General features: G+C 36.3%; 1 protein-coding gene across 1 annotated transcript in view; it reads left to right on the forward strand.

Annotated features, from left to right (window-relative positions):
* Nucleotides 1-3,908: 3,908 nt before the first annotated feature.
* The window catches only part of ARMC1 (armadillo repeat containing 1), a 38,973-nt gene continuing 23,354 nt past the window's right edge, over nt 3,909-19,527 (forward strand). Inside the window, exons 1-3 of the mRNA XM_069466450.1 lie at nt 3,909-4,062; nt 8,506-8,726; nt 16,032-16,123. Of these exons, the coding sequence (XP_069322551.1) occupies nt 8,544-8,726; nt 16,032-16,123 (275 nt within the window). The 5' untranslated portion in view covers nt 3,909-4,062; nt 8,506-8,543. The remainder of the gene's footprint in view (nt 4,063-8,505; nt 8,727-16,031; nt 16,124-19,527) is intronic.

Here is a 19,527-nt window from a genome sequence, read left to right on the forward strand (position 1 = left end):
TCTTTTCTGGAGAACAGATTTTTATACAGAGAAAAGTGGGACTGAATTTACATTTATAGAGCATCTTCTAGACACAGGCTAGGTGCTCTCATATATGTTGTTTTATTCAATTCCCACAATAGTCTTTGAAGGCAGGTGTCATGATTTCTGTTTCTTATAGAGGAGACTGAGATCCTCAGTAATCCCATGACCAGTCCAAAGTCATACAGGTAGAAAGTGGTCAAACTCCGATTTGTCTGACCCACACGGCACCATGTAGCTTTTGAATATTATGTCCTACAGACAATGAGTTCCTAATTCGGGCTCACTGGTTACCCCTCCAGCCTCCTGTCTTACTTATATATCCTCCTCATTGGAACTGTTCCTGTGACCCCCACTGAACTGCTAAGTACCCTTCTCCTTTATAACCTGGCTCACAGCTTTTTGTTAAGGCTGTTGACAACATTTTATTATATTTACATATATGACTTCACTTAATGCAAACTTATCACATTGTATATGAAACTACATTTACCCACATACCCTTCCCCAGTTAACTTTTTTTTACCTTTTCTTTGTGCAGCGGGCTCCTATCTCCCAGATCCTGTCCCACTCATTCTGGTAATATATACTAAAAGCCTACATTATATCTTTCTCTATTATTTTCCATGCTCATATAATAATATATAAAGATATATACTTCTATAATCTTGTATAGGATTTGATTTGTTATTGTTTTCAAAAATGAGATCATAATATATATACTTTTCAGCACTTTATTTTTATCACCTAATGTGGAAATTTTTCCAAGTCTTCTCCTATACCCCTATTTTTCTTAATAGTTACATATAATGGTCCATGGCTTCCAGATATACCATGATTTACTAAAACATTCTACTTTTTTTTTTTTTTTTTTTGAGACAGGGTCTTACTCTGTTGCCTGGGCTAGAGGACAGTGGCATGATCATAGCTCACTGCAACCTCGAACTCCTGGGCTCAAGCAACCCTCCTGCTTTGGCTTCCCAAAATGCTGGGATTACAGGCATGAGCCGCCGTGCCCAACCTCTTTTTTAACTTCCAGATTTCTAGTTTTATTTAAGGTTATCCCTTACTTTTAGGTTGTATGTGTAGTCTCCAAGATTTGAGTTTTTAATACATCTGGAATTTAATTTTTTTGGTAAATGATGCAATATATGGATCCAATTTTATTTCCATCTAGATGGTTAGCCAGAGTTCCCATTTATTTATCTTTTTTTTCCTTTTAAAAGAATTCCGTCTCAAGCCTTCAAATATTTCTTATCTTTTAAAAATTTCTATTTTGACATGTTTTTAAATCTACATTTTAGTTTGGTAGTGCATACATAGAATTTATGAATACATACACATATATCAGAGCTATATGCTCAAAAATATTTTTTTTCAAGTTGAAAGTGTTGATCAAAAAGTTTTGGAAACCATTGCCCTTGAGCTCCTTACACCATTAGCTTTTAAGGGCAGGGATTATGATTTTCCTTATCTTTGAATCCATATCTAAGACTGTCTCTGGCACATTGTATGCATTTGAAAAATGGTTGTTAAATAATTGAATGAATGAAACTGCCAGTATCTTAATTATGTGTCTTAAGCAACACAGCTATTGAGAAACTTGACATTCCAGCTGTGTCCCGTGGCAAGATATCTGAGGCTAAGAACAAGCAATGACTCATAATGACAGGTAGTACAACTTCACTGGTGTCAACTTCAGACATTTTTAATATGGGAATATAAATTATTAAAATCTTAAAGACCTTCCTGTGGCTTGTAATCCATAGGTGTTTAGGAAACTGGTAATGTTTTGAATACATCTCGTGCCTTTTAATGCCAGTCTTCTATTCTATAATGGCAGTTTGCAGGAAGAATCAGTCTCTTCAATGTTTTAATGGCAGAGGCATGATTACATTTATTTATTTTTTATTTAATTTAGTTATTTTATTTAAGAGACAGGGTCTCACTCTGTCACCCAGGCTGGAGTGCAGTGGTGTGATCATAGCTCACTGTGGCCTCAACCTCCTGGGCTGAAGCAATCCTCCTGCCTCAGCCTCCCAAGGAGCTGGGACTAAGAGGCAAGCCACCATGTCAGCTAATTTTATAATTTTTGTAGAGACGGGGTCTGGCTACGTTGCTCAGGCTGTTCTCAAACTTCTGGGCTCAAGTGATCCTTCTTTGGCCTCCAGTGCTGGGATTACAGGCATGAGCCACTGCACCCAGCTTACATTTAATTTTAGATAGTGAACCTTCAAAAGACAAAGACTTTATGGAACTTCACTTTCCATAAAGTCTGAACAGTACCCAAAACCTCTGCCATAAATTACTAGTTGGGAAAATCCCAAATGTCTTTTTCCTTCCTAATATACAAATTAACTTTAGCAAAAATAGCAACTTTACTTTTCTGGGTTTTTGAGTTGTCTTTAATAAAAATACTCTACAAAATTTCATTTACTCAATCAGATAGGTTATGTTTAACCTAGCTGTGTCCTTTGGACTTCTTATATTTACTTTTTTACAGATTTCTACATTTACAATTTCTTTTCCTTTCCCCTCCCCCCCAATTCCAGCAGTTCATAAGTCTGGTTGATTGTTACAAATGAGGTTGGTGCTTCTGCCACTGGACATTTCCCATCATCTTTCTTTTTATTTCAGACTCAAAGTTAACCTAGCACCACTCCCTCTTGTGGCTTTAGGAAACAGAAACCATGCCAGACTTGTTTCTGCTGTACGTCAAATACTGTGAAAGAAACCAGTAATTGTTTTCTACTTAGCTTACTTTGCTCCTGTTTTCCTGAGTGTATTAAGAGGAAGAGGATAACCAAGAGCAAAGGAAAGTAAAGAAATTGAAGTAAGCGTTTGTTTTTTTAATTCACTTACAAAGTATAGGAGATATTAATATTTAGCACAGTCTGGGATATTTATTCTCATCCACACTTTTTCCTCATTAGAGGCCTCTCATATTCCTTTTGACTTTAATATATACGAGCTACGTGGCAGAATCAATCTGTAAAAGAGAGAATCCAGAATCTGTTCAGTGGGGTTATGGAGTGCAATGGGTACATTAGTCTCAAAAACTAGCCTGAGGGTTAAGATTACGCTTATATTTAGAGAAACTTTAAAAATTAAAATCTATACCTAAACAATCAAATACAACAAAATATAACAAAAATATAACAAAACAGTGACTGCCATATATAAAACAAGTATTTAAATTCTTATTTTGATAAGCTAAATAGAAGACAATATTAAAAAAAAATACTGCAAGACGAATTTGAGAAAATTGTACCTGATCAGAATGCTCTTACAAGAAAGAAAGGAAATTCGTTCCAAAAAAAACATTGCTACCTAAACAAAACCTGTACTGTGCAGCCTTCGCGCTGCTAGGGAGACAGTAGACACCGAGAAGAAATGAACAAAATCCTAATACAGTGCTAACGTTCATTTAAAAAACTCAAAAATTTTTAAAAGATTATGAATTAAGACTTACAAAAGCTAAATGAAATATTACGAAATTGCTTTATTAGAACTGAAAGAGTTGCTAAAGAAGACACATTCAATGTGAATTTCTGTGCGCACAAGCAGAGAAGTCTTTCCGGCAGGCGCTGGAACTGTAGGGAAAACGCGACGGTTTCTTAACTGGAATCAAACTCTTTGGTTAGTGCTTAATGGACGGAGAGTCGCGAGGTCCAATCTAATATTCCCGGGTCCTTATTGGATGGGTCCCCTGAACACTTAGTGTATTTGCCTAAAGCACCAATGAGCGCTTCACTCTAAAAACACCTTTACTGATTGGATATTTTATCCTCGCGTTGAGCTCATTATTAGCCAATGAGAGGGCAGAACTGATGGAGGTGACAGGGTCACTGGGAGAGACTCTGCAGAGCCTTTCGCCACCACCGCTTTTCCTCTTTTTGGCTCTTTGAGTTAGGTTATTTGCGGTCGCCGAGGCCGGGGTGCGAACGGAGGGACTCGCTCCGCGCCGCCCGAGTCCTTCTACCTCATCCGTAGGTGCAGCCCTGATGGTGCGGCAGGCTCTGGACTCCTAACACTGGAGCGGTATGTAGAGTCCATGGGCGGCAGACAAAGCTTTGCAGTCGGGAAGGCCCCGGAAAGCGGCACCTGCACCAAGGCAGAGAATCCACCTGGGTGGGGGCATTCCGCCTGCCTTCTTGTCGGAACCCAACAATGCGTCCCGTTGAGGCGACTTAGAACGTCCTGCTCCCATGTGTCCCGTGAAAATGTTAGCTTTGTTCACTTCCTCTCCGCCCCCCTCACACCCGACTTATACTAGCGCTAACATTATTAGTGGGTGTCATCTCCTCTTTTCTTCATTTCTCCAGGTTATCTTTGGTAACTTTCTATTAGTTTTGTGGACCTGCATTTCTCCTAAGAGTGGGAGGACATAGTTGTGTTTGGCTTAATTCAAGAGAGACCATTGTCCACATGTCTGTATTTAAAAAGCTGTTCTTGGGGTTATTCGTGCTGTTAGCAACTCCTCTCGTGATACGTAGTGTACTGAAGTGTCAGGACAGCGCTGAAGATACTTCCAACACCTGGTGGAATAGAAGTTCCCATAGGATCAAGTATTGTTCTGGTTTGGTAATTGCCAGGGTGCTATTTTATCATCTCGTGTTCTTATTGTCTTTGATCTTGATAACCGCTCAGGATTGTTATGTGAGGAAGCTGAGGTTCGGAGGAGTTAACCCAACTTCTTAACGTTACATTTAATCTTTGAGTAAGGGGAAATCGAGATTTGATCTCAATGCTTATTTTATTAAAGCTCGCTTAACTGAGTAAGGATTTAGGTTGTATGTATACCCTCTGCAGCTCTTAGCATGCGAGAGATAAATAATTCTATGAGTTGAATGGGGAATCTCGGCTGAAAGAAAAGAAAATCTTTCAGGCATCTGCCCAATTACAGGTGTCTCACACGTACTATCTAACTCCTTGCTTCTCAACGTGTGACTTCCTGACAGGCAGCATGGGCCTCACCTGGAAGCTGGTTGGAAATGAAGACTCTTAGGCACCACCTCACCTACTGAATCAGAATTTGCTTTTTAGCAAGATCATCCCTTAGGTGATCAGAGTGCTCATTGAAGGTTGGGAAGCATTCATTGTCTAATAATGATTTGTTTGTTCAAATTGAACTAAACAGAAGAGAAAGTAAAGATACGTCCACTTGTGTTCTAATAAGACTGGAACATAGAAAGACAAGGAAAAAGTTTTTTCACAATTTCATCATTTGCTAGTGAGGCCAAGATTTTTTAAAAATGTTTGTATTGGCAATTTTAGTTTAGCAGCCACAAATCTTAAAATATACATGAATATTTAAACAGTGATTCAAAACTATCTTGTATGACATCAGGTGCTGGTCTTAAAAAGCAGACCAAAAAATGTTAAATACTACTGCGGACAAATAAAAATTTAAGAACCTTTTCTTTATACCCACACACAGTCTGTGCACACACTAATTCACCACTATAATTTTCTCACACAATTTTGTTCCATTGATCAAGAGCTTCCAATCAGTTTCTTTGGAAGGAAGGGGTAGATGTGCTACTCCTAGTGGTTTTTCCAGTTGATCAATTTAGTTACCTGGTAATAAAACTGAAACCTAGTCCTAAATTCACATAATCTCATGTTGTTCAGTAATTAAAGAAAGTCTTTTGTAAAGTTTTAATGCATAGGGTTTTTTTCATGTGTTCATAGCAATGTTAAAAAGGCATGCATTTATAGACCAGCATAAAGTTTTAGTGGTTCTTTTTTGCCACAAAAATCACCTGGTGTGCTTATTAAAATAAGTCTTGGGCCCTATCTCCAAAGATTCCTACTTAGGATTGGGTAAGGCCTAGGAATTGGCTTTTTAACAATAAACCCAGTTTATTCTGTCTAGGTCCACACTTCTTGGTGTTAGTGTTTTGGATAAAAACACAACTAGAGAAAAATTTATTTTCCTTTGAGCTTAATGCATTACTTATTGTAAAAGAAGGTAGGAGAAGAGAGTTTTGTTTTTTTTTTTTTTTTTTACTTGCAGTATAGTTCTTTGGCTGCTGTAAAAGTGCTCAGATCAGTGTATTTCAGGTTATTTAAAAATTATTTTGTGGTCTACCAAATTGGGAATAGGGTAGGATAGAATGAATCCTGAAATAATCATTTTAAAACATTTTTTTCCAGCCTTTGAAGGCAGACATTTAAGTGTTTGTCTGAAATTGATAGAATTAACACAAAAACACAAAAATGACCTGCAGTTACATTTATAACTTCTCCTTATCATTGCCATTTTCTTAACTGTTCCGTAGCTATCTCTTATAAAATATGCTTTATGACAAAAATGTTGATCATTTAACAGAATTCAGGCAATGTGGTAGTTAGAAATGGATGTCGGAGTAACTTGCTATCATCAAGAATATTAAAAGAAAGCAAAATGAATCTTAACAGTGAGGAGTTATCTCCTGAAGTTTTATATAAAATCCTTCTAATTTGGGAGGCAAATTGTAGTTTCTGTTTGCTTTTCTTACCTTCATTTAAATGCCATAGGAAATGCAGCCCTTTACCGCAGCTTCTGCCTTCCCTGAATCCCTGAATTCAACCAACCACAGATCGAAAATACTGTACAGTATTCTCAGGATGTGAAAGCCAAGGAGACAGAGGGCTGACTATATTAGCTAAGATCTTTGATGCCGCCTGGTAGTCCTGACCCTTTCCTAGGCAGATCTTGATTGAGCCCACTCCTTATCAGTACTCCTTAAAGATTAGAAGTTTTAACTATTTTGATTTTTGTTCATCTCAAAGGAACAAGAAGGCTCCAATTTTATCAGGATTGTTCTACTGAATAATTATCTAATGACTCCTTAGGTGAGAATGGAACTTTCTAGTTACAAGGCCAATATTGTATGTAAAAGACCCTCACTCAGAGTATTTAGTTCTTTTTTTACCCTGATTTACTTGATTTTAAAAATTTTATTGTAAATCGACAATTTATAATTATATATATTTATGGAGTACAGAGCGATGTTATGATCTATGACTATAATGTGCAATAAGTAAATCAAGGTAATTGAGCATTTACTATGTGCTAGGCACTAGTGCATATTGTTTTTACATATATTGGCATTTCATCTGGACAGTAAGCTCTTTGGTAGCTGCTATAATTCACCCCATTTTATAGATGAAGAAACTGAGACAAAGTTTAAGGGATTTTCCTAAAAAATCACAGTTATCCAATGAGGGATCCTGGGTCTGATTCAGTTGAGCCTTCATTCTTACATTGAATGGGTAAATAACTTTATTGGGAGAATATCTTTATCTCTTCTGTTGACCCCAATCAGTACTATTGCATATATAATAGCTTTGTATATTTTGATACATTGTAAGCCAGTTCTGTTTTATTACCTTTTTCCTTCAAAATGATTTTAATGGCCTTTCTGGACTTACAGAATAACCTTGTCCCTGTTGCCCTCACAGTTGGCATTGTTATTGAAATTAACATTAAACTCATTAATTTGTGGAAAGTACTTATGTTCTTCCTAATAAGATTGTACTGTGAAGTTTGGTTAATTGACGTTACTATTTTTAACTTGCTGCATATATGAAGTTTCATTCTTGATTTTTCGTTTCTTTGGCTTTTGTAATGTTGCATTTTTAAAATACTCTGTTTACTTTTATGGAAAAAAAATATGCTGAGTTTAAAAGGACTGTGTGGAAAGTGGAAAGACTGCTGACCAATTTAGGAAATAATAAATAAGATTTTAGCCCAGTTCTATACTAACTAGCTTTTGCGAGCTGGGGCAAATTATTGAACTTCTCTGTGATTGTTTCCTTATCTGGCAAATGAATTGCCTCAAATTCTATTTCATTCCTCCTATTCTTGCTTTTCTATTAGGCAGTAGAGTATGGCACACTCAGATGGACACGTGTTTAGATTCAGTCCAGAATCACTGTGATCTTTCAAACTCTGTTGGCCTGAGGCACAGGCATGTTAGCCTTCTTGGTTTACAGCCTTCTTTTCCAGCCTCCTTTTTCCAAAGGCATTTTGTCTTTTGTAGACCCCATATGCTGAGTTTTTGTTCAAAGATGAATGAGAAAAAAAGCTGTCAGCTAACCACTTTTCCCTGAGGCACTTGTTTTAGGCCTAGAAATGTTCTAGAGGAAGAAAAGCACTGGCAGTGTTACAGTTTGAGAAGTATAGTGAAGGTTACAAGCTTGAACTGTAAAGATCTTGTGTATTGTGACTTTAGCGTTAAAATATGTATTGCTAAGAAGGAATTTATTGGTATATTGAGGATGACATATGTTCTTTAAACATTGTGCACGCATAAATTTCTTCACTCATTTTATGTTCGTTTTACTTTTCTCAAACTGTAGAGTTGCCAATTCTTAAGTTTTTGTGTGATTTAGAATCATCTGCTTCTTTCTAAAGGTGTTGTAATACTAGTTATTTAACAAATGCCATAATATACCTCAACAGCCTAGAACTAATTTTGCAAACCTTTTCTACAGAATTTAAGAAGATTTTATTCATGTGCATAGCATAGAAGATGAATTCTTCCTCCTCCACCATGAGCGAAGAACCCGATGCTCTATCAGTAGTTAACCAGCTACGGGATCTAGCAGCAGATCCATTAAATAGAAGAGCCATCGTCCAGGATCAGGGATGTCTGCCTGGCCTGATTTTATTTATGGACCATCCTAACCCCCCTGTCGTCCACTCGGCTTTGCTTGTAAGTTGCTTTTAGTAATTTGTTTTGGTGTTTTATTTCTGTAGTTAAGAATTTGAAAAAGTGTTAGATGACGTGGTAAAAATTCGAAAGAGACTATGGAGCAATTTATAGTCTGTATTTCTGTATGTACAAACATATGTATGTGTATAGTCCTTGTATACTAATGGTACCATTCTACATTGTTTTTATTCTTTAACACAAATGGTAGCATACTACATGCATGGAATGTTCTACAATTTCCTCTTTTCACTTAACATGAAGTCTTGAGGATTGTATCATGTCAGTATAGACACTCAAAAAAGCACTAATTCTGTTTTTTTTAAAACAGGTTTTAAGATGTAAATCACATACCATCATAAAATTCACCCATTTAAAGTGTACAATTCAGTGGGTTTTAGTGTATTCGCAGAGTTGTGCAACCGTCACCATAATCAACTTTATAACATTTTTATCACCTCAAAAAGAAACCCTATACTTTCTACCTATTGCTTCCTAGTCCCTGACCCCCATCACTAAGCAACCACTAATCTCCTTTTTGTCTCTCTATATTTGCCTATTCTGACAAAAACACCTATACATTTTGCTTGTAAATAGAATCATATAACGTGACCTTTTGTGACTAGTTTCTTTCATTTAGCATAATGTTTTTAAGACTTATCCATAGTGTACTATTTATCAGCATGTCATTCCTTTTCATGGCTGAATAGTATTCCATTATATGGCCATGCCATGTTCTGTCTATCCATCCATTAGTTGATGGACGTGGCACTTGTTTTAATGTAAGATGAGAAGGAAAGATAAGAGGTTTAACCCGAGAAAGCTGATTAAAAAAAAGAAAAAGAGGGAAAGAGAAAAATATACAAAATCATGGCTAAAAAATCAGAAGGAACTGTCATAATTATGGGAAATATGAGGACTAGAGAAATGTGTTAAAAAACAGCAAAGGAAATCAGATAAATCCAGAACGTGATAATTTCTGGGGAACAGATAACCTGGTTCCTTCAATAATAAATGGCCTTAAAAAGAATGGCAGTTAGGATGAGGAGAGGGATGGCAGTAACTGTTATAGATTAAAAGACACTTAAGGGAATTATTAGCCAAGTGTAATAAGTGGACCTGATTTGAACAAGTCAGCAATAAACATATTTTTTAGATAGCTGGAAATGAATATGATCAGCTTGTAGATTATTGATGAATCATTATTGCTTTTGCAGGGAATTAACAATAGTATTCTCGTTAAATTAGTCTTTTAAAAAATAGCTTCCTAATTAAAGAGTATTTAATGCAATTTCCAGTCATTTTCTCTGGAGAATTTTGTTACTATTGCATTACCTTGAATGTTGGGAAGATGCAGTATGTATTGCTTGTTTGTTTTAAAAATAAGTAAGGGCAAATAAATGGATGCAAAGCCATCAAACACATAAATGTCCCTGGCGTGTCCCTGAATCTGTAATAAGCAAGTATAATAAATATTTCAGTTAAATTTTGTTTTCAATATAATTTATAAGAAAAAAATTGATAGGAATAATACTGTACATTGCTAATTTTTAACTATTCCTACTGACAAACCTTATGACTAATAGAATTTCCTCATATGCAGTAACTTTAAATGCATGGAAATTTTACCATTGGCTCAAGTGTAGTTAGTTATTTCTAACTTCATTTAGCTGTATAGTTCTTAGCATTGGGGATTCTTATGCCTTTCATTCATCTTTGAGAGCACTATATTTGGGAGAAAGTTAAGAAATATAGGCTGGGCGCGGTGGCTCACACCTGTAATCCTAGCACTTTGGGAGGCTGAGGTGGGCGGATTGTTTGAGCTCAGGAGTTCGAGACCAGCCTGAGCAAGAGCGAGACCCCGTCTCTACTGAAAATAGGAAGAAATTATATGGACAGCTAAAAATATATATAGAAAAAAAAATTAGCCGGGCATGGTGGTGCATGCCTGTAGTCCCAGCTACTCGGGAGGCTGAGGCAGAAGGATCGCTTGAGCCCAGGAGTTTGAGGTTGCTGTGAGCTAGGCTGACGCCATGGCACTCTAGCCCGGGCAACAGAGTGAGACTCTGTCTCAAAAAAAAAAAAAAGAAATATATTAGAGTGAAATGGTTAAAAGTTTTACTTTCAGAGATATAATGGCTAATACTGGATTTAATCTTTCAGATTTAATTTCTTTTTTTTTTTTTTTCTTTTTGAGACAGAGTCTTACTCTGTTACCCTGGATAGAGTTCAGTAGCATCATCGTAGCTCACTGCAACCTAAAACTCCTGAGCTCAAGTGATCCTCTTGCCTCGGCTTCCCGAGTAGCTGGGACTACAGGTTGTAGTGCAGCTAATTTTTCTATTTTTAGTAGAGATAGGGTCTCGCTCTTGCTTAGGCTGGTCTTGAACTCCTGACCTCAAGTAATCTTCCTGCCTCGGCCTCCCAGAGTGGTAGGATTACAGGCATGAGTCACTGCGCCTGGCCCATATTTAATTTCTTTTATGGGTCTGATGGTTATTCAATAAATTGCGTATGTCTGTGTAATATTTATTTTTTCCTTTTTAAAAAAATTTAATAGATTTAGGGGGTACAAGTTGAATTTCATTATATCTATATATCATATAGTGGTGAAGTCTGGGCTTTAGGATACCCTTCAGCCAAATAATGCACATTGTACCACAGGTAATTTTTCATCCCTCACCTGCTCCCTGCCTCCCTTCTTTTGAAACTTCAATGTTTAGTATACCATTTGTGTAATATTTTAATTGCGTAAAACTCTTTTGTTAGTTTATAGCCTGTAATAGTGTGTTTGCCTGCCTTTTAAACCCATTGCAATAACTTTTGCTGAAATATTAACACATTAGTAAACTTTATCTTAAACAACAATAAAAATGAAATAAATGAATAATTTTTTTGTTTTTGGAGAGAGGGTCTCACTCTGTCACCCAGGTTGGAGTGCAGTGACATGATTAATATCACTGCAGTCTCGAACTCCTTGGCTCAAGCAATCCTTCCACATCAGCCTCCTGAGTAGCTAGGAGTACAAGTACATACCACCATGCCTGGGTAATTTCTTAAAAATTTTTTATGTAGAGACAGGGTCTTGCTATGTTGTCCAGACTGGTCTTGAACTCCTGGCTTCAAGTGATCCTCCCGCCTCAGCATCCCAAAGTGCTGGAATTACAGGCGTGAGCCACTGGCGCCTGGCCACAAATAATTTCTTAGAGATGTATTTATAAAGGAAATGATACATTCTTTGAAATTTGCTGTAAAATACTCTAGTGTCATTATGAGCATGGGAGATGGGTGAATCAAAATTGCCAGATGGTTGATAGTTGTTGAAGCTGAATGATTAATACATGAAGTCACCACACGTTTTCTCTACTTTTGTGTGTTCTAAAATTTTCATAACAAAAAAAGTTTAAAAGAAAATTAATAGAAATTTTACTCATCTTCCTTTACTTAATGAGTTATAAATTCCCCCAGTTAATTTCACAAGTTTGTACAAAAAATATATGTGCTTTTTCTTTTGGAAAAATCAAAGTTATATAATATGAATCTCCTATTTTGCCTTCCCAGCATGAAGTTTAGCAGGCAAAAGAGGCATTGATATAAGAGAAAACAGTAGTAACAAATGGGAAAAATGGCATGTCCCCTAGTTAGGGAGTCGGGGCTAAAGGAAGTCTTTTTTTTTTTTTTTTTTCTGAATACATTAGGCTTGAACATGTCTAAGTTCAGAAGGCAACGGCTACTAGAGTGGGAGAGGTTTGAGAAGACTGTCATAGTTACAGAAAATGGGAAACATTGCTAACTCAGGAGAATGGTAAAATTGTTCATCGGTGTTTAGGGGCTGATTAGTTTGGTAACACTAAATTGATATGATACTTACAACTTGGTTATGAAACTCCTTTTTTCCGTGCTTCAGGCCTGCTATGGTCCCTGAGAGCCAGATAGTTAGATTTGGCCAGGTTAAGTTTGACAGAACAATTATGCAAAGGAGTTCAGAATCTTGGCAAGAGATTGGGTGAAATGATAGAATGTAGGTGGTAGGCTGAATAGGAAGGGAGGGACAGAGCTAACAAGAGAATAGAAGGCTCAGTGTGTGAAAGTTCCTAATGTGATTGAAGAACAGGTGTGTTGTTTTTATGATTCTCTTTTTATTGTCACCATTGGCTTATTATTAGTATACCCTTTTGTTTTTATTTAGTGGTTCTTCTAGGTTTTACAATATACATTTTTATCTTGTCACAGTCTTCATTTAAATGAATCACATACTTCATGTATAGTATAAGAATCATACAAAAGTATAGTTCCATTTCTTCCTCCTATCCTTTGTGCTATTATTGTCATACATTTTTACTTCTACATGTTTAAAAACTTACAGTATGTATTTATTTTGGTTTAAACAATCAGTTATCTTTTAAAGAGATTAAAATTTTAAAAATGCCTGTTATATTTACTTCATTTTTACAATTTACGGTGTTCTTCATTCCTTAATATAGATTCAGATTTCAACTGGTGTCATTTATTTTTCCGGCCTGAAGAACTTCCTTCAACATTTCTTGTAATAAAGTTTTGCTGGAGATTTTTTTCCCTGGCACTTTAATAGATGTCACTGCATTGTCTTCTGATCTGTATATTTCTTTCTTTTTTATTGTTTTGAGACAGTGTCTCCCTCTGTCACCCTGGCTAGAGTGCAGTGGTGTCATTGTAACTCGCTGCAACCTCAAACTCCTGGGCTCAAGCGATCCTCCTACCTCAGCCTCCCAAGTAGCTGGGACAACAGGAGTGTATCACGATTCCTGGCAAATTTTTCTATTTTTGGTGGTGGTAGGGGGGTGTCTCATTCTTGCTTAGGCTGATCTTGAACTCCTGAACTCAAGCAATCTGCCCACCTGGCCTGTATATTTCTAATAAGGAAAGTGTCGTAATTCTAATTTTTTTTCCTCTCCAAAGGACTGGAGGCCCTTCTGAGATTTTATTACTGTTTTTTAACAAATGACTATGATATGCTTGATATGGATGGTTTTCTTTGTATTTTGTTTTTTGTTGTTGTTTTGCTTGGGATTAGTTGGGCTTCTTGGATTTGTGAGTTTCTGATTTTCATCAGACTTGGGAAATTGTCATCCATTAGTTTTTCAAAAGTTTTTTCATCTCCTCCCTCCTACTCCTCTCCAGGGACTCTACTTACATGTATGTTAGGTACTTTCTGTTGTCCCACAAGACACTGTTGCACTGCTCCGTTTTTTTTAATTATTCATTCAACTATTCCCGCCCCCCTTTTGTGCTTCATTTTGGATAATTTCCATTGCTGCATTTTAAAGTTCACTGATCTTTTATTCTGTAATGTCTAATGTGCTATTAATCCCATTCAGTGTGCTTTTCATTTTGAATATATGTAATGTTTTTGTCCTCTAGCAGTTACATTTGGGTCTTTTTAATATCTTCTATTTCTTTCCTCACCATATTCATGTTTTCCTTCTTATCCTTTAGCACATGGAACATATTTATAACTGTTTTAATTCCCTTATCTTCTAATTTCATCATCTCTATTAAATGTTGGTTTGTTTCTATTGATTGCTTTCTTCCCTCCTTGTTATGGGTTATATGTTCCTGCTTTTCATGCCTGGTAATTTTTAATCAGGTGCCAGACATTACAAATTTTATGATTTGGGGTTTTTGGGGTTTTTTTACATTTCTACACATATTCTTAAAATGTATTTTGGGTTGACATTAAATTTCTTGGGATCAGTGTGATTCTTTCAAGACTTACTTTTGGGTTTTCTTAGGGTGGATCCAAAGCAGCCTTTATGCTATGATATCTCCACTGTTAAGGTAATGCTGCTTTAGGGATTCTCCCTTATGCCTCATTTATTGTAAGGTCTTTGGAATACCACCAGCCAGGTACAAACTGTTCCCAGCCCATTGTGAGCTCTAGGAATTGTTTTTCCTACTTTCTGGTGACTTTATTCCCTAGCCCTATAGCCTTTATCCCAGGCATAGGTAGGTTAGCATTCAACCAAAGATTCTTGGGCACACCTCTGTCAATCTCTGGAATTCTCATGCTGGTGCACATCCCTCCTCTCTGTTATTCTGCTCTGCACATTCTAGCTGCCTCAACTTCCCTATGTCTGATCTCTACTTCCCAAACTCAGCAAGACCGTTGGGTTCCATTTGGATTACCCCTTCCCGTGCGGCAGTCTGGAAACTGCCTCCAAAGCAGTAAGGTGGGGAAATTGAAGGGCCTACCTCATCATTTCCTCTTCTCTCAGGGATTACAGTCCTATGCTACCTCTTGTCCGCTGGCTGAAAATAGGCATTTTATATATGTTTTCCTGTTTCTTAGATTTTTTTTTTATGGAGGGAGAGCAGTTTCTTTAGCATCCTTTATGGGCTGAAGTGGAAGTCATAGTAAGAGTAGTTGCAGAAAAGATCAGAGACTATAATCAGAGGTTGTTGAATTTGTGATTTCATGGATGGTACATTTTCGATAATGACCAGGAACTTTGGAAACAGAAGGTAAATAACCAGTAGAAATGTGAAAGGCCTGTGGCACTGAGCTGGCAGGGTATTAGGTGGTGGAGTCCACAGAAGTATTGCCCTGAGAATCAGATACCAAAGTCTTCAGTGAATAATAAGTGCTAAGCAGGCCTGTAGATGATAGCAGCATTTAGGTATAAAGGGGGAACAGCTAAATGAGATCCCTAAAGAAGCAACATGTGAAAGGAATTCTTCTAAAAATGTATTTTAAATATTAAAAAATCCTAGAAAAGTTCTTAACTCATAAAATGGAAAATTATTCTATTGAAAAACAAGAGTTTATCTCTTGTTTTTCAATTTGAAGAAAACACACATTTTGAAGGTGAATTATAGTAAAACCAGGAGGATCAGTTCATTCCATAAAGGTGGTTATATGTTTTCTCCCTCTTAGCAATTTATTTTAATTAATGTATGAAATTTCTTTAGGGAATGGTAGCTACTGGGACTACTCCCTGAAATTAATAAATGGAATATAGTTCGTTGTATCCTTGTCAAGATGAAGTGGTGAAAATAAAACCAGAACAACCTGACTTTGACCTTGCAGATAAGTTAGGAACCTTCATTTCAAAAAGCAGATTCAGCTACTCTAGCTCAGAGGAGCATTTCTTCCCTAAGGAATTGCTCTGGTTATCACATTTAAAGGAGAGTTTCTACACACTTGAATGCCAGTTGATTCTAAAAACAAAAACCTGTTTTTCTCTCTTTTTCTTTTGCTGTAAGTTAGTGGTGGTTTTAATTTTAAATAGTCTGGACAGGTGAATTAACCTATTACTGTTTCTGCTGTAGGCTCTTCGATACTTGGCAGAATGCCGTGCAAACAGAGAAAAGATGAAAGGAGAACTGGGTATGATGTTGAGCTTGCAAAATGTTATACAGAAGTAAGTACAATAGATAATATTTCCTAATGCTGTAGAAAAATGAATCTTATTAAATGTATACTGATTGTTAATATATAACTTTAGTGAAATTTTAATTCGAATATAAAGGCATACTTTTGTAGATTATATGTCCAAAAATGTTTTGATGATTAATCTTCTGATTATTCTTAAACATTGACATTAATGGTTCTCACAGAAATGATCAGATTTTGTTTAAAATGTTGGCAAATACTGTGCAGGTACTTAAGAATAATTTTTTTGGTCAGGCATGGTGGCTCACACCTGTAATCCCAGTACCTTGGGAGGCTGAGGCAGGAGGATCACTTGAGCCCAGAAGTTTGAGACCAGCCTGGGCAACACAATGAGATCTCATCTCTACAAATAAAAATAAAAAGTACAAAAACTAGCCAGGCATGGTGGCATGTGTCTGTAATTCCAGCTACTTGGGAGGCTGAGGCAGGAGGCTCACTTGAGCCCAGGAAGTTGAGATTACAGTGAGCTGTGATTGTACCACTGAATTCCAGCCCAGTGACAGAATAAGACCTTGTTACTAAAAAAAAGAAAAAAGAATATTCTACATTGTTATGAAGTTTTGTAAAGTATACGTAAATTGATTTTGTCAGCAGAGCAACACCGGTGACTGATCACACTTGACAATATGCAGTATTATAGTATGGTACAAAGTTCTTTTAATATTTCATCTTGGTTTTACTCAAAAGAACCTTCTTCTGGGTCATGGCAATTAAAAGGACTTGTGCTGAGATTTTCATGAGCCTCATTGAGAAGTTTCTTAGAGACTTAGAGCCATTGCGTTAGATTTTTAACAAATGGCTCGTTTTTAATTGTACCTTTCATTTTACTGAGATATTCATATTCATTGTCTCATTTTGTTATTTATAACTTTTTGAGGTAAATTTGACAGATAGTGGCTTTGTTTTATGGATGAGGAAGATATAGAGAGGCCAAGTCACTTATCTGAAGTCCTTCAGCTGTGTTACCTTTGGGACTGTTGGGTTTTGCTTCTTAGACCTTGCTGATTTCCTTGTAGATGACTAGAAATTGAAGATTAAGTGTTTTGACATTTCTACTGTGTCTGGAAGCAAAAAGACTATGTTTTCTGAAGTGTCATGTAAGTTTATTTTGTATCTTCATCTTACACAGACATGACTGCCTTTAAAACTCTGAGGAACTAATTTATTTGATTTAAAACTTAATGTTGCCATTTCTATGGCTTGAATAATCACAAAAGTCTTTCTATAATTTTCAAACATTATAAGTTAAATTCTATCCAGGGAGAATCATCTAAACTGACTTCCAAGGTAATATATATTTTTTCTTAGTGTTCTTGGCTTCTGAGTAAATATTTTTTAAATTTTGTTAATCTTAAGAGATTACTCATATTTTTGTTTTCATGCAGTTCTGTGGTACCTTGATCTTTGATAATGACAAGATAGAAACTGAAGTTTTTTTTCTTATTTTTATTCAGGTGACAGGAATAAAGAACAGAAAATATAGACCAGCATCAGTTGTGTTAGTCACTGCCTATGGTTTGGGATCAATTACGTTAATAGCAACAAATTTGGATTCTTGTTCTGACTTGAAACAGATAACCTCTTTGACACTCCTTTTCCTTATTGATAAGCCTGGAGTAACATCTGTAGTGGAATTGAGGATCCAGTGGGATAATATTTGTAGAAATGCTTTGTAAATTCTAAAGTGTTATTTAAAATGTAAGGTTGCATTATTCTTGTTCCCAGTATGCTTTAAGGTCCTATAGTTAATTATTAATATTTATGACCACTTAACTGGCATATTCTGTTGGAAACGGTGAATGGTTTAAGTATGATATAGACGCTTCTGTAGGGCTATTTATTTACATGATAAATGTAAGATGTGTGTTCCTTTAATAGCTATAGTCATTAAAGTTGAAAAATAAGTGGTAAAAAGATGGAAATTAGATTAAAATAGCATTGAAATATTAAAATATACTTCATATTTGAACTTCAGAAATTTAGAGTAAGTTTTATAGACTTAACCTATAGAACAATTTCTTAAGTTGGTTGGCTCAAGGACGTGTCATTATGTATATATGTATGTAGGTGAGAGATACATCTGTAAAATAATAGGAAGACTGCTTGTATCTTTCTAAGAGAAGTGGTGTGTCAATTCAGGTCATTATCTTGGCATATCATCTGAGAAGATTCTGAGATGAAATTAGAAATGGAAGAGGTTTATTGTGGGGCAAGGTCTGTAAAGTTAAAGGGGGATGAAGCAGGATTGGGCAGGGAAAGTCTTTATACTAAATGCAAAGCTGACATCTGTGGAAGAAGAAAGGAACCAGAATGGGGCAAAGAGAGTCTCAGATTGCAATGCAAATCTGACAGCCAACCCAGTGAGGAGCTCCAAGCAAAGACTGCCCTTAGAGGAGTCCTGTATTGAGCAGAAATAACCGGGTCCTAGTGATCACACTGCTCAGTCATTGGTTGGGAGCTGCCTGGAAAAAGTATCCCCATGGATTTGTGATGGATCTCAAAGCTGCCATAGCCAGAGACTCTACTATTGTAGCTGAAGGACAAGTTCTTTCTTGAAGATCCAAGCACTGTATCTCCATGGCTGCTGCAAGTGGCTTATCTTTTAAATTCAAATAGAGTCTATTTTTTAGAACAATATAGGGACTGTTTTTCTCACTGTTTTAATGCTAAAACAGATGTACATTCATTGCATACTCCATTATAATTTGGTCCTATCCCCCTTAAAAGTAGAGATATGATATAATTTTTATATACATTTTGCAACTCATTTGGCTGCTGGAGATCTCAGATATGTAAGTTACCTTTCAAACTTTATAAAAAGTTGCCTCTTCTTACCAAACTAGCCATCTTAGAAGGTTATTAGTGTACAGTTGTGTGCTATATAATGATGTTTTGGTCAACAGTGGACTGCATACACAGCAATGGTCCCCTAAGATTGTAATACCATATTTTTACTTTACCTTTTCTATGTTTAGATACACAAACACTATTGTGTTACAATTGCCTGCAGTATTCAGTACAGTAACGTGCTGTACAGGTTTGTAGCCTAGGAGCAGTAGTCTGTAGCCTAGGTGTTTAGTAGGCTGTACCATTCAGGTTTGTGTAAGTACACTCCATGATGTTCACACAATGAGGAAATCGCCTCATGATACTTTTCTGAGAATGTATCCAAGTCGTTAAGTGACACGTCAGTATTGGATTGTTAACTTAGTGTAGTCATCAGAAGCTTAATAGAACTATGTGTTTTGGCTTATGAACATCAAGACTACAAAGTGTTAGAGTCAGGTTTTGGTTTGTCATGCTTAATATTGTGTTGTGAACTACCTCATGGCTTTGACATGATTTTCTTTTTTTAAGAAATTTGATTGCGCT

This window comes from Eulemur rufifrons, chromosome 3 (assembly GCF_041146395.1).
Source record: "Eulemur rufifrons isolate Redbay chromosome 3, OSU_ERuf_1, whole genome shotgun sequence".
Lineage (NCBI taxonomy): Eukaryota > Metazoa > Chordata > Mammalia > Primates > Lemuridae > Eulemur > Eulemur rufifrons.